Source organism: Electrona antarctica (assembly GCF_951216825.1).
Source record: "Electrona antarctica genome assembly, chromosome: 22".
Taxonomy (NCBI): Eukaryota; Metazoa; Chordata; class Actinopteri; order Myctophiformes; family Myctophidae; genus Electrona; species Electrona antarctica.
In genome coordinates, this window is record NC_136805.1 from 22,849,898 (window position 1) to 22,866,134 (window position 16,237).

The following is a 16,237-nucleotide window of genomic DNA, read 5'->3' on the forward strand; positions in this document are numbered from 1 at the left end:
TGATGCCAGTTTGAATGCATTTACTCAGATGACATAGGCAGGATATTGTCAGTCGGGCAGGAAGCTTTTCTCTCCATATTTCCACGTGTTTTTTGTAAATGAATGGCATATTCTTTGTATGACAGTGTCACAGCATGCACAAACACAGCCCTATTGTAACCTATCATGGCGCACGCAAACAAGGCACACCAGGGTGAAAATGGTTATGTCTGTCTGTGAGTTTTATGAATATTTAACAGACGACAGTATTAACAAAGCTTGCGACTAAATAACTACATTGTATCCATTGGATCACACATTTCCTGGAAAGTAACGGTTTTGAAAAGGAATAGACTCAAGTTTCATTATCACTCACTGAGTTGTATGGCGGTACATTGTGTATCCATAAGTGGGACTTTGCAAGTCCCCAAAGTTAATAATGTATGCTGCAACATTTAGAACTTAAGTGCCTATAATTTTGCATGAGCTAATACTGATATATCTGGGTTGACTCCAGATGGTGGTAACATTCTTTTTAACCCCCCTTTCTCCCCAATTATTGTAGACGCCGACAAAGCCCATTCGAAGATTTCGAACCCACAACCTCTGCAGTGGTGGGCAGGCACTTTAGCTCTGCGCAACCCAAGTGGCAATCTACTTTTTGGTGTAAAAAGAATCCCCATGCTGGCCACTGGCTATGCATGGGTCACTGTGACTCACCCTGAAGTGCTGCACGATGAGGTGCAGTATGTGGACCAGCTGTGGCACCATGTGGCCCTCTTCCACGATGATCTTGCGGGTCCAGTGGGTCAACATCTGGTGGCCATCCTCCATGCGTGCCGGTACAGCCGGGGTCAGGATGGCCATGGCCTGGCGCACGATGGCCCGGGCCTCCATGGTGTGAGCCTTCAGCAGACTGTGGAACACCTTGATAATAGACAGACATTTCAGATCATCATGTGAGGTCATGTGAGACCTGTGACTTCCTGATTCATTTGATTGATAGAATTGAGGGCATAACATTTTCATATGAGTGAGCATTGTTTTAAAGAATCACGTGCGTGTGAAGTGAGGGGCGCTCTAATCATCGTACAACATCATCAAGGATGGTGGTCCCTTATTGGCCAAGGGCTCCCACCGACCATACATATGGTGGTCCCTTATTGGCCAAGGGCTCCCACCGACATACATATGCCGATTTGCTCAGAAACATGACGTAAATTCTCTGTTCATTGTCAATGGCATTTTTAATGTTTGTTCAGACAACACAAACATTAGTTCTCTGTTCATTGTCAATGGCATTTTTTGAGTGGTGTAAACCACTCCTACAACTGGCTTTTTTGTGCAGAAAAAATGAGCATGGTTGCTATGTTCACCCTGTTCACCCGGGTGTGATTTCATTACGTCCTACAACTGTCTTTGTTTGTGCAGAAAAAATGAGCATGGTTGCTATGTTCACCCGGGTGTGATTTCATTACGTCAGACATGATTTCATTACGTCAGACAGGCTATATAATACCTTACACCACTCACTTTTAATGTTTGTTCAGACAACACAAACATTAGTTCTCTGTTCATTGTCAATGGCATTTTGAATGTTTATTCAGACAACACAAACATTAGTTCTCTGTTCATTGTCAATGGCATTTTGAATGTTTGTTCAGACAACCCAAACATTAAAACTGTATAGGAGGGGCTAGCGCCCCTCAAAAAAAGTGTTCTATTTGGGGATGTCAAATTAATTGCATTTAATTGCTTATTACGAGGGTGATACAGAATTAATTTCCTTTAATTAAAACGTGCTGTAGAAAAGTTTTCAATACGTTGATAGTGAATTGAAACCATCCAATCAATAAAACAATTAGCCTAATTAATTAGTCATCCTGCCTCACCTGGAGTACGATCTTCTTGTGAATGGCGAACTTGGCGATGATATGCGCGAGCAACAGATGCCCGCTGTACTTGCAGGCGGGGTCAACACAGGCTTTGGGCAGCAGGCAGGGCCACGCAAACGTCATGAGGCGCCGCAGCTTGCTGTTACGTGACTTGTTGTTGTCGTGGATGTGATGTGGTGCATGCTCCACCAGCAGCGTGGAGAACTGAAGCAGATAGATTCGCAGGGAGTCCAAGAGGTCTGCCTGCTTCTCCGGGTCCAACACCTAAATCAGGGGGAGGCCATGTGAAAGGAGCTGTTAGTTGAGAGCAGGTGTGCCCAAATTGGGAACAATTTTGAAGGATGATCATTTTAATTTGGCCCACCAGATGGCTACAAGAAAGAAAAAATTGCAGATAACAACTTTTATGATTTTACATGAACTGGGGGAGATTAAAAAAAAAGTAGTTTCTTGTTTAGGAACAGGAACTCTTCTGAGGTGAAGTTTACTCCTAGAAACCCAGTCTATAATTTTACATAAGAACAAATAGTTAAAAATTGTGTGTAGTATATAATTTGGAATGGTTATTTGGAAGTGTTTTTATTTAAAAAAATAAAATAATAATCTAGATAAGTGTGCTCTTCGGAGAGCAGATCTCCGCTTTCAGACTATGGCGGAAGATTGGGTGTGAGTCTGCAGTTCAGTCTTATTGCAGTAGATAGTGCATTCCATAGTTTTGGGAGAAGAGTCTGGGACGTGTGGAGCGTTGTTCTGGTGTTTTTAGTGAATGTTCTTCCAGCTTCCCTGCATTTGCTGATGTGAGCGTGCGGGAGGGTTTGTAGGGCCCGATCAGAGTATCAGAGTTTTGTACTCCAACCGGGAGCCAATGGAGGGAGCGAAGAAGAGGGGAGACGTGAGGATTTTGGTGGTTGAGAGACCAAGCAAGCTGCGGAATTCTGGATCAATTGGAGAGGCTTAAGCATGCCGGTAGGCCACTAAGGAGAGTTACAATAGTCAAGTTTTGATGTGACTGATGATGTCTGGATAGGAGCTGGGCTGACTCCTGGGTGAGGAAGGGTCAAATTCGTCGAATGTTATAGAGTGTAAACCTACAGGATCGAGTGACCGCTGTAATGTGTGCTTTGAATGAGAGCTGACTGCTTAGGACAACACCAAGGTTCTTGGCTGTTGGAACCAATGTTACCAAGGCGTTGTCTATGGAAATAGTTAGCAACTGCATGGGGCAGGACTTAGCAGGGAAGAAGCTTGAGGTGGTGAGAAGACATCCACTGTGAGATGTCAGCCAGTGAGTGATGCTTTATTGCACCTGTTGCTGTTTTGAAGCTTCCGCTTTTCATCAAACTCTGATGAAGAGCGCAAGCTCAGAATGACAGCCCAAACATTCCCTGTTTTATGTGTGATTGAAACCACACCAAACACCCATCAGTGTCTGAATCCTCAGGACACAAAGTTAGTAGAGTAGAGTAGAGTAGGAGTGCAGTGCAGTGCAGTGCAGTGCAGTGCAGTGCAGTGCAGTGCAGTGCAGAGAAGAGCAGGGGAGAGAAGAGAAGAGAAGAGAAGAGAAGAGAAGAGAAGAGAAGAGAAGAGAAGAGAAGAGAAGAGAAGAGAAGAGAAGAGAAGAGAAGAGAAGAGAAGAGAAGAGAAGAGAAGAGAAGAGAAGGGGAGGGGAGGACGGATGAAAGGAAAGGTAGTGAGGAAATTAGTTTTAGCCAGAGCAGAGCAGCAGACATTAGCAGCCATTAGGGCTGGCTGTTAAATCGGTGATGAGATCCTGTATGGCACAAACAAACACTGTGACCTTTAACATGACCACACACACTGACATTTACACCGTAGCATACGCTCCCCTCAGCCTGATGTATGAACCTCTCTACCAGGCCGGGTGGAGGGATGAGAAGACAGAAGAGAGCATGAGAGAGATAGTTAAGAAAGAGAGATAGGTGGATGGAGTGGATGGAGTGACAGTAGGAGAGGGCAGAGAGGGGTTGAGTGCTTGACAAAAAAACAACGGAAGAGGTGGTTGAGTAAGATGAGAGGAGACGTGGGGTTGAGAGCACAGAGCAGGGAGTAAGATGGAAGGAAAGATTGCTGGCAAGAGAGAGAGAACAGAGGAGAGGATGCGGGGAGAGAGAGAGAGAGAGAGAGAGAGAGAGAGAGAGAGAGAGAGAGAGAGGTTGGGGGAGATGAGGGAGTGGGGTGAGGTAATGTGGAGAGGAGAGGAGAGTTGAAGAGTGGGACGGAGAGGAGTAAGACGGAATGATGGTGATAAAGTGATACAGTAATGAATGAAGATGTGAACAGGAGAGAAGGGAGGAGGGGAGGTGGGAGACACTGAGTGGGATGTGGTTGATGAAAGGGAGGTGGATGGAGAGATGCTAGACGGATAAGACGTGATGAGAGAGATGAGAGGAGAAAGGGAAGGTCCGGACGCAGCAGGTAATGAAATCAGGGAGATGGAGAGTGGAGGTAGAGTAATGAAGAAAGGAGGGAGACGGGAGAACAGCAGGTAATGGGCATGGAAACGCTCCTGCACTGTGTGTGTGTGTGTGTGTGTGTGTGTGTGTGTGTGTGTGTGTGTGTGTATGTGTATGTGTATGTGTATGTGTATGTGTGTGTGTATGTGTGTATGTGTGTATGTGTGTATGCGTGCGTGCGTGCGTGCGTGCGTGCGTGCGTGCGTGCGTGCGTGCGTGCGTGCGTGCGTGCGTGCATGCGTGCGTGCGTGCGTGCGTGCGTGCGTGCGGTGTGAGATAGAAAATAGTGTAAACCAGTGTGTCCTAACGTCGTTGTTCACGGGGCATTCAAAATATCTTTCAAATTACATTTTATTACTCAGAAAATTGAAAATATGTTGATCCATCGTCTTTTATAAAGAATAATAAATGCTGTGGAGATGAATCCCTAGACAAAATTGTATGAGTGTTCTATGGCTGTGGGGATATGCAATGAATGGAATATCCATTTAGAGGGCTAGACTCTAGCCCTTCAATGGCTGATAAGCCATTCCTTATTCATATCACAATTCAAATCACAATGTTGACTGTTGTGGTCTAGCCGCTAGTGCATTCCTGTCAACATTGTGATTTGAAAATAAGTGACAAAAAATAACTCATTGCTTTCATAAAACAAAGGCTACCCCCTGGTTATTTCCAACACCACAACACAAGCTTGACCAAAAAAGAGAAAAAGTTAATTCCAGTTCCATAATAATTTGTCTCAATTCATCAAACTGTTGAATATCACTGCTGTTCAGTTCCTAAACAATAACAAATTACATTTATAAATGTCAATTATGACTGATGTAACGGGCGTTTGTGTTTTTGTGACCAGGCCTGCCAGAGGGCGACGGTCAGACTCGAGCATGGCACTCCCCCTGTAAGACTGGTTACCCCGGTCAAAATGTCCACTTTGTGAGTAGTCCAACAAAACAACAGGATTATTTATATATTTTTGTTTTGGCAGAAACGGTTGGAAAACAGGATATTTAATAATTATATTGGTGATTGGAGACCCCATAGAACCGGGTCTGTGTCCCCCAACATGCTATGGCCACAATAGGGACACCAGATTGAAAGCCTGTCATATTTCAGACAACATTTCTGCCCCTTTCCCACCTTGTGTGTGTGTGTGTGTGTGTGTGTGTGTGTGTGTGTGTGTGTGTGTGTGTGTGTGTGTGTGTGTGTGTGTATACCTTGGTGATGAAGACACTGGTGATGCTCTCAGGGTTGTCTCCCTCAGGGTTGGGGGGTCCAAGTAGCTGCTCCCCTTCCCCCTTCTCGAAGCTGTACAGGAAGGCTGGGTTCAGAATGTGCTGCAGCACCTGCCAACCAGGAAGGACACATGTTCAGAAAAAACTAAACACAGGAGACTTCATGCGGCTGAATAACAACCAGCCTTAGCCACACCAAATGATAAATACTTAATTACATGGGAAATAATTAGTTGCAGACAAGCCTGGTGACACTTAGAATTAGCTAGGATGCTTGACATGATGAGACAAGAAGGAGAAACGCTTGATGGACTCAACGTAAATCCCATTCTCCATAGTACAGTACGTATACACCATCTGAGAAACATAAGGCCCAAATAGGCTTGATAATCAAGTATTTCAATCATGTTGTTTTTATACTGCAATCATGTCTTTCGGAAATTATATATACCTTGTTTTGAAATCATGTTCTAAATTATTTTATTGTGTTATACATGGGTAGAAGCCTCGTATAAACCCTTTGGGCTTCTTGCCTTCTCCTACATTTTTATATTTTGTTTTCTTTTGTATTGTTTTTATACTGTGCTAAATCAAATCAAATCAAATAAGAAGTCTTCATGGCTACTCCGCAGGTTTTACAATTCACAAGGAGAAAATTCTAAATAAGTCTTATTTTAAAACTTGTACCACTGGACAAGATGGCAGAAGTCACGCTTTACAATTATTTCTATAATTTAAAAGAATAGAAAAACTCAAATAATTAGGGTTGTATAATTCTCTCAATTAAGATGTAGTAGGGACTGGAAGACAAAGGAGCCCAGAGGGACACATTAACGGATGCTACCAGAGTCGAGGCCAGGGAGACATAAGACACTGCTTAACCCATTTTGACCTGAGATCAGATTCTAAAAATGACAGTTTTCTGAAAAAGCTATGTTTCTATGTCAGTCGTTCTTCGATTTTTCAAAAATAGCAGACCTACAAGCTCGTAGCGCGCCACTCGGTGGCGCGCTATGAGCTTGTAGATCTGCTATTTTTCAATAGCTAATGCGTAACATAATGCTAACACCAAAAGGGGTTCCCGCCCAAAATGGTTTAATAACACAGTGTTGCAAGGAAAGCTTAGGGGCTTTTGAATGGTAGACAAAGGCCTGATTAACCCAGTGAAGAGCAGAATAAAAAACCTAGACACAATGCAGCTAACGACACACATTTATTAGAGAGCCCGCTATCTCCTAATGAAGCCACCGCTCAATCCATCATGGGGAGGACGGGGCATCGCTCAGCCAGAAACGAGCTGTGGCGGCATATGTTCAGACTGCTCCATTAGCACATTACTCACCCGCTCTGCGCGGTGAGTGTGTGCACTTAATACACACACATGCTGCTATGCCCCACACACACACACATACGCACACGCACACGCACGGCTGAAACAGACGCTCACAACAATACACATGCCCGTGCATGCACACGGCCCCACATAATAAAGACACAAAGGGAATCCATGGAGCACCATTCTGTCTTTTCATCTATTCCTATTAATTCTGAGACTCTCTGATATCAATCACTGTTATGTCGTTGTGCATTACTATGATGCCATTAGATGAGCAGTGTCCCCCGAGAGTCCTGTCTGTCAGTGTCTGTGTGTGCCTCCAGGCTAGTAGCCTAGATATCGTTCTGCAGGTGTTCCTTAATTATCTTGGATCCCTCTAAACAAATAATTACCATGCCTGCATGTGTACGCGTGCGTGAGTGCGTGCGTGCGTCTGATTCTTTCGCTCATTCTCTCCTGGGTTTTATATGTTGCACCGTTACTTGCCCACTCAACCAACTGTATAAAGAGGATGTGTGGAAAATACATATGATGCTAACACTCACACACAGGTGGGAAATGCAGTTCCTAGCGTGATAATGAACCTTTGACAGTTCACAGAATATCTGCATAACAAGAAGGGGCAAGCCCCACAGACAAGTTTATATTGCCAACTCGCTCCCCACACTGTTGGTAAATCTCAGCAGGATGACTATTTTGTTGCAAGCCAGTGTCTCTTTGACAGTAACGCTGTTCTATCATTGTCTTTGTGCATAAATAAGGCTATGGGTATCTGGTAATATTTTCACCCAGCACCCTGCACGAAGGAATGCACAGCAGCATTCCTTCGTGCGTTATATACAGTAGGCACATTTGTGTTTAAGATTTGTGTTTGTAGTTTTGTGATCTGTCAAAAAGAAGAAGAAAAAAATAAATAGAGCAAGCGCATATTTTCTGGGAGGATTTGTTCGTGTGAAAACAAGGAAGGAAGGAACAATGCTGTGAGTTAAGGCTGCATCGGTATTGGACGATTCATACTTGTTCTTGCACACTCTGTGGTTTCAAATGAACTCCTCTGCCAGACCCCATCTGTCGCATGTGCCATACAAGCCTGTGTGCTCATGCTTTCTCTCTCGCTCTCTAACAGATACAGTACACACATTCATACATGCCCCAAATTTCCAGGAAAATGCTTAAGTCAATTTTTTTAAAGTCAGAGGACCTAACCACCCATCCCCCCCCCCCCCCCCCCCCCCCCCCACACACACACACACACACACACACACACACACACACACACACACACACACACACACACACAACTGTATACACGAACAAAAAAAACACACTCTAAAGTCACACTAAAGTCTCTCTCTCTCTCTTACAGAGTATACTTTTGTGCACAAACACACCCACTCCCAACCAGCATCTGCTGCTTGCCTTGAAATGACAATTAGGAGCAGAAAACAACGGTAGGAACAGAATTTGGCAGGACTGGGAAGGGGGTGAAACTCTGTTCAGTCAAAAATCTCAAACGCAGCGAGCCCCAGGCTAACTTCGACTTGTGTTCTTTTTTTAGGGAAAAAAACAAAAACAAAGAAAAATAATCTATATGTCTTTCATTCACCATTGACCATAATCTCCAAGTGGCAATTTTCTTCTCATGTCATACTTGGTGACTGAGGACATAAGCGCAAAATAGCTTATGTGTGAATACGGTTATGTGTGAATAATGGCCAAGTTGCCAATACCACAAGTGTAAAAAAAGACCACCCTGCTGTGTGAGGGAGGATCACATCTACCGGTCAGCATGTGTCCTTGCTTTAAGCTTATGAGTGCATCTCTGCTTGTGTGCGTGTTTTCATTTTTTGTCATGCTTTGGTCTTTGGCTGTTTATTGGAGTGTGTCTGGGCCGACCTTTCCTATTGACCCGTTTGTACTCAACAGCCGTGCTGTCGCTCTTCTGTACCTACACATGTGCTCATTAAAGCTCCATGGCACTGTGTGTGTGTGTGTTAGTGTGTGTGTGTGTGTGTGTATGCGCGTGTGTGCGAGCGAGCGCGCGCACGTGTAAGCGTGCATGCGTTTTTATGTTGCGATATGGTGTGTGTTGTGTGTGCTTAATTAAAAAGCAGTCCTACTGACTGTAATGCATGCGGCAGCAGGTCAGGTAGAGAGGACAGAAGCATCCATGTGTGGTACTCTTGAGGGTTCAAAACCAGACTAAATGACCTCAATGCCTCTCTAGCAAACTGCTCAGAACAAAAGAGACCAAGCGTAAAAGGCCAGAAAGATTGGGTCCCTAAACATCGAGCACATTTTTTACTTCAGTAGAAGGACTGACAGACTGTATGTGTAAGGGACCACAGCTCACCAAGTACAGTACACATGCATGGATACAAGATTAGAACCGCTCATTGTAAGACATAAGTTTAGATAAAATTCAGCAGTAGTGGTCTGTAGACATAACTGAAAAAATATAATGATGTGGTGTCTCGTGGTGTACAGGTAAAGCTCTACTGCAGCAGAGACTAGTTCTAATTCTAGGCAGCAGTTCCTCTGGCTTAGCCAGGTGTCTGATGAACATGATTCAGGGACCATGTCCCTGAATGGTGCAACCCTCACTAGGCATCACGCTCTACCTGTCAAACTCACTTTCCCGTTAAAAAAAGCAGTTGACAACTCCCTGTATTAGTCAGTGGTCGTTGACAGGGGCAGGGGCTGCAGTACAAATGGTAATAACTAAATTAGGAAGAAAATAGAAAATGGGGGAAAAGTAAATAAAAACAATAGTAATTAATAGTTCTCCGAGCATACCTTAGCCTTGAGCTCATCGTTGAAATGAGGGTCATTGAACTCAACGAAGCGGAAGAATAGGGCACGCTTGTGAACGATGGTGTAGTTCCTGGGGATCTCCTCCTCCATGTACTCCTTCAGGAAGGTCATGTTGCAAAGGAAGCGGCCCGTGAAGGCCCGCAACAGCTGGAATAGAAGCTCAATCTCTGAGTAGTTGCGCCTAGAGGAAGAAAGGACAAAAGATACAATGCGTGGCAGGGTGAGTTCAGCGCACAGGGTGATGAGCCCAGGTGTTCGTACAAAAAACGGCAGTGGTTCAGGCACTAAAGCAGCCACCTGGGACCCGGAAGGTCCCCGGTACGATCCCAGTTCCCCCTGGCTTCATGTAAAAGTGTCCTTGAGCAAGACCCTGAACCCTAAATGCTCCCCAGGTGCCACTAGATGGCTGCCCACTGTTCCTAATATTTAGGATATGTCAAATGCAGATAACAAATTACCCCAAGGGGCTCAAGTTAACAACAAAAGGACAATATAATAAGGGAAAATTTGCAAAATGTGTGGCAAATCTGCAAAAAAATGCTTACCACTAGCTTTCTTCACAGATGTGTTCATAAAGGTGTCTACAATCACATATACATTTGTTGTTCCAACCCAACTCCCTTGGGAACTTTGTGACAGCTGCTGAAAGTTGGGGTACCATTATCAACCAATATAAGGCAAAAAATTCCAAATGTCATTATACTTGAAGTAGCATGTGACATGTCAAACTATGGGGTTTTCATGATTCTGAATCCATTGCAAGCATTAGTTTTGCACAAAAAAAACACTCCTTTGCCTAAAAATGCCCATAGCCGTCATCACAAATGTGATGAGGTCAGACAGTGGCCAGACAGTGGCCTTGTGGTTAGAGTGTCCTACCTGAAACTGGGAGGTCGGGGGTTCGATCCCCAGCCGGGTCATACCAAAGACTGTAAAAATGGGACCCAATGCCTCCCTGCTTGGCACTCAGCATCAATGGGTTGGATTGGAGGTCAAATCAACTAATGATTCCCGAGCGTGGCGCACGCTGCAGCTCACCGCTCCAAGAAATGGGTCAAATGCGGAGAACAAATTTCACTGCGGTAACGTGTGTGACTAATCGTACGACTTTGAGGTCAGCACATTTGGGTACATCTGGGCAAGTGGCTATGACCGAATTTAGCCCAAGGAGTATTTTCGTGCAATACTAATGCTTGGAATGGATTCAGCATCATGAAAACCCCCTAGTTTGACATGTCACATGCTACTCAAAGCATAATGATTTTTTATTTTTTTATTTTGCCTTATATTGGTTGTAGTAGTACCCCAACTTTCAGCAGCTGTCACAAAGTTTCCCAAGGGAGTTGGGATGGAACAATGTTCCAATGTTATAGTAGACACCTTTATGGACACATTTGTGAAGAAAGCTAGTGGTAAGCATTTTTTTTGCAGATTTGCCACACATTTTGCTAATTTTCTCTAACTAATATTCTGGAAATCCTTGTGTGATTTGCCTAGCTGCATGGGTGAAGTGAACCACTGAGGCTCTCTTAGCCACAATAACAATTGTCAAGGTTCCCTTGAGCAAATCACTTAGGCACCTAGTGAATCACAGACAGTCATGCAGGATGTTGCTGTAGCCATCCATGCTTGTGTCAAATGTCTATATAAAGGCTGAGGGAAAGAGGGTTGTCAAGCAGTTGACTCTTCCTCGAGGCAAGGGATGTTTATTTGTATAATGCATGCAGCTGAGTAGACGGTAAGGGCCCGCAACCGTAAAAAGAAAAACAGAATAAAAAATGCTAAAGACCTCAAGCAATTCACACACACTGAGAAATCAAATATAATTGTAATTGTCAAGTAGGCCAGGGGTTCTCAACCTGGGGGTCGCGACCCCTCAGGGGATCGCCAAATTATTTTGGGGGGGTCCCCAAATTATTTTCAAAAACAACTGAATGGCTGGAAAATGGAAATTAAGAGTTTACATACTACATGCATAAACTGTCCTTAATGATTATATCTGGTTTCAGTATTTATTCATGATGTATTTTCTCTATAAGGTAGGGGGAGGGGCGGGGGTCACAAGACATGGCCAAAGCATTTCCAGGGGGACCCCAGCCCAAAACGTTGAGAACCCCTCAAGTAGGCAAGCGATGTACATTTCTCAAAAAAGGACTGAAAGCAAACTAATATCAACGGTTTGACTGTTCCCGCTCATTCCATGTAATAAGAGTTGAGAGCATACGCACTTGCAGTAGCTGAGCAGGCAGAATGCCAGCAGCTTGGGCTCCTTCCAGTTGGTGGCAGCCATGTTGTCTTTGCGGTGTCTCTCCTGGAAGGCCTCGCTGACCCAGACTCGTCTCAGCTGACTCACCAGGGAGTGCTGACCAGCCAGCCAGGCCTCATCATTCTTCACTATGATACTTATGATCTGAAAACAGGGGTTGTGGAAGGAGGCGGTTAAGGGAGCAGGCTGGTCAATCAATGAGAGTTAAAGAGTATTTACAGTTAGGATGGAGTATCACCGATATCAAGGAGAGGCTAGGTTCTCAAATGCATGAATCTGATAACCTGTGTTTGTGTGTGTGCGTGTGCGTGTGTGCGCGAGTGCGTGCGCGTGAGTTTTTAAAAAAGCATCAGGGAGAAAGGCTAAAGCAGAGAGAACTAGAAAAAGTGCCCTTCCGGGCACAGGTCTCCACCAGGAGGATAGGAGTGTGTGTGATGTTTGGCAAAATGTTTAGGAGTAATGTTTAGGAGCCTTTGATGGCAATTGGATGATTTGAGGCATTTTGTTCCAAAAAGGTGTTTTGCAAAAATCAACCTGTTGGTGGCGCTATAACAGGCCAATGTGAAAAGGGTGGGATATATTCCTCAGCCTAGTAAGAAAATGTGTGAAAGATTTCACGTAAATTGTATGCTGCGTTCATGATTTGAGGCTTTTGTTCAAAACGGGGCAATCTTGCAAACTGTGAAAGCCAATTATAGCCAATTAGGATGGAATATGAAATATCGGACAGATCCGACTTGAGCACATGACCATAGAGATACTGTGTAACGATTTGTGAGATTTGTGGACAGAATCTGGAGGAGTAATATCAAAAAAGGTGTTTTACAAAAGTCAGCCTCCTGGTGGCGCTATAAAAGGCAGATGCGGAAATTGCAGGTCAAAGGTTTGTCCTTGGCCACTAGGGAGTGTGCATGCAACGTTTCACGCAGATCGGTGCAGTTTTAGGTAAAAATGTGAAAAGCTGCCTCATGGTGGCGCTATAACAGGCCGTTCTGGAAAATGCGGGGCAGAGGTTCATCGTTGCCATCCAGGGAGTGTGTGTGCAAAGTTTGGCATCGACCGGGTTAACGGTGCCGGAGATTAGCTGTACACAGACGGACGGAAGGAAGGACGGACGGACGGACACACACACGGACGGAGTGCAAAACATACTCTCTCCCCATGCCTTCGGCCTGGTGGAGACAATGAGTGCATATGAGTGTGTGTGTGTGTGTGTGTGTGTGTGTGTGTGTGTGTGTGTGTGTGTGTGTGTGTGTGTGTGTGTGTGTGTGTGAGATAAAGTGTACATGTAAATACAAGAAAGTGTGCCTAAATGTTTATGTGAATGGGAGTATACCTTAATAGCCTGGAACTGCAGGTCTAGTCTGGCTGTGGCCGTGGAGGGGGATCCGGGGCGCACGGTGGCTGCAGTGCCAGCAGGTACCAGCAGGGGGACGAATCGGCTGGGGTTTGAGGCTAGGACATCTCTCAGAGGCTTGGCGTCCTTGTGTTTCAGGAAGCTCTGCACGTGAACACAAGAGGAACATTAGACAAGATGACACGAGACTAGAGAACTTTATCCACTGTATTGGATACATGACTTCTGAGGGGTGGCAGAAGCTCAGGAAGTAAAGCGGCTGCTTGTGAAACGGAAGATCCTGGTTTGATCCCCGGCTCCCCCTATGTTAGTGTCCTTGAGCAGGACACTGATCCCCGGCTCCCCCTATGTTAGTGTCCTTGAGCAGGACACTGAACACATAACTGATCCTGAAGTGCAGGTTGGTGCGTTGCATGGTTTCCGCAATATATAAATGCAATGCACCATTTACCATTTACCATTCATATCATGAGTTTCCCCTAATCCAAGTGTAGCCTGACATTGGGAGGGTTTGTAATTGACAATTATACAAGAGACGAGATTTGAGAAAGTGCACAGGTCCCCTGGTTAAGTTTAGATATTTAATTAAAAGTTAGTGAGTGGATGTACAGTATATGAATGACAATGTTGATCAGACATTTAGACACTTAATGAATCAATCTTGCAGCGGAAATGATCTGGATTGTGCGTGTACACTGACCATGAACATGATCTGGATTGTGCCTGTACACTGACCATGAACATGATCTGGATTGTGCCTGTACACTGACCATGAACATGATCTGGATTGTGCCTGTACACTGACCATGAACATGATCTGGATTGTGCCTGTACACTGACCATGAACATGATCTGGATTGTGCCTGTACACTGACCATGAACATGACCTGGATTGTGCCTGTACACTGACCATGAACATGCGACTCCACTGGGGGTCATTGAGCGTGGCCTCCATCATAAACAGCTCCACAGTCTGAGATGGGTGACGTGTCAGGAACTTGATCAGTGGCTCTCTGAATGGACTGCCGGCCTGAGGAAGGAGGTAGATATAAAGTATATGACAATAAGACAAGAGAATTGTTCTGTGTTTTCAGCTTGGATTGATGTGAATGTGGATGAATGGTGGGGGGTAGAAGACATTGTAAAAGCGGAGGAATGACAACGGAGGCTCATAGATGCAGATCAGTCCCTCCAAAGTAGAAACCAGATGACTATCATGATCACATCCTTGTTTAACTCAGTAGGAAGGACAGAAGGAGTGCGGCGTATCTTATGTCACGCATACAATAACTGGAATGTGTATGTGACACTGGACTCATGCCACCCTTCGCTCTGCATATCACAGTTGCACAAAGAAGTGATAGAAACTCTATCTAACCACCCCCGTCTTTCATCTTTTTCATTTGCCTTTTGAGAAATGACGCCCTAGATCAAACTGGATTAGGGAGACTTTTATTATTCCCCACTCTTCCGCCCAAGTCTGAGAAATTAATATCAGGCCAAGTCTGAGAAATTAATGTCAGGAGATTATGAATCAAGATTTTTGAGGATTTGGTGTACATTTCCAATAACAAGACTCTTTACTATTGGATAAATGTAAGATTTTTGTTTTGTTTTGTACACATGTAGTGTCACACTGGATTACCCCAGTACAACTATTACACAAAACATTATCACAACTAAAAAGTGTAAGTCTCAATCCGCAGATGTGTGGAAAAAGAGCCTGCTACACAAGCTCTCCGTTTCCAAATTTGTACAATGCAAAATCTCTTTCGGAGGTGTTCTACATACAGCCAACCAGTTGAAGAATTCACATATAGAGGCTTTCAGAGTTTGTAGATCTGCTAATTTTGGCGTGTGACACTCGCACTGCAACTAGTATAAATCATCCTTTAGAGAAAAGCCAAGAGATCCAAATGACTAAAATCAGTTGTGAATTGACAACTTGAATCCACAGGATTAAGTTTGCAAGTAAGTCAAGTGGAACGTAATATTAACTCAATTGTAAGCTCTCTTTCTCAGAAAGGTCTTCAGGTAATATTTGTAAAGATCATTGGCATTAGTAGGATGTCCACAGACTTATTCAATAGCTACCCTGTTAAATTATATTTTAAAATAATTAATCAATTGATGATGTACCATTTCTTGCTCTTGAATAAGTAATTACGTAAGGTTTCATAAATTGAATGAAAAATAAGTTCAAATCCAAAGTTCTTTGGATAATTTCCATCTGTTATGAAAGAATTACGTCAAACTAATTAAAATAATAGTTGACATATTTTAATCGATTACCAAAAAAATCAATCAGTGTCATGTTAATCCTGAGCACAGAGCTCAAATTCAACCACACTGCAATCGTAGCGTTACGGCAATAGAATAGAATCGTGTTGCTTTTATTTTCATCATTGCGAGTCATTCTGGATAAGGGTATAAGGGTGAAGAATGAGAGACCTACCTCTATCAGCATAGCTCTCTCCGTCTTCATCACCACCTCCAGTAAAGGTTTGACCAGAGTCTGTGGGGCCGCTGGGATCAGGTGGAAGAGATTAATGATGGCTGAACAGATCTTCATCTCCTAGAGAGTGAAAGGGAGAAAGAGGAGAGAGGAAGTTAGGAAGGGGGTGAGGGAGGGAGGGAGGGAGGGATGGAGGGGACCAAAAGACAGACACGTCTTGACAGACAACCTTGATGGACAGCCACTGTTGTGAAGGATGGAGATGGATCAGCATGGTATCAAACTAGTGAAGATGTTGTCAGTAATGGTATCACACAATTATGATAGGGAAAGTTTCCAGAAGAGAGGTTAAAGGACCACTTCACCACTTTTCAACTTCTCTTCCTATAATTGGTCCTAAGTTAATGTTCATGATAAAATACCACC

The 16,237-nt window shown here is 44.1% G+C and overlaps 1 protein-coding gene across 2 annotated transcripts in view; it reads right to left on the reverse strand.

Moving 5' to 3' along the window:
• The window catches only part of trrap (transformation/transcription domain-associated protein), a 143,720-nt gene that overhangs the window by 88,058 nt on the left and 39,425 nt on the right, over nucleotides 1–16,237 (reverse strand). For both annotated transcript variants that reach the window (XM_079493049.1, XM_079493048.1), the window contains exons 32-39: nucleotides 15,812–15,931; nucleotides 14,267–14,386; nucleotides 13,336–13,500; nucleotides 11,962–12,143; nucleotides 9,716–9,914; nucleotides 5,566–5,694; nucleotides 1,872–2,138; nucleotides 700–906 (exon numbers count right to left, since the gene is read on the reverse strand). In XM_079493049.1, the coding sequence (XP_079349175.1) occupies nucleotides 700–906; nucleotides 1,872–2,138; nucleotides 5,566–5,694; nucleotides 9,716–9,914; nucleotides 11,962–12,143; nucleotides 13,336–13,500; nucleotides 14,267–14,386; nucleotides 15,812–15,931 (1,389 nt within the window). The remainder of the gene's footprint in view (nucleotides 1–699; nucleotides 907–1,871; nucleotides 2,139–5,565; nucleotides 5,695–9,715; nucleotides 9,915–11,961; nucleotides 12,144–13,335; nucleotides 13,501–14,266; nucleotides 14,387–15,811; nucleotides 15,932–16,237) is intronic.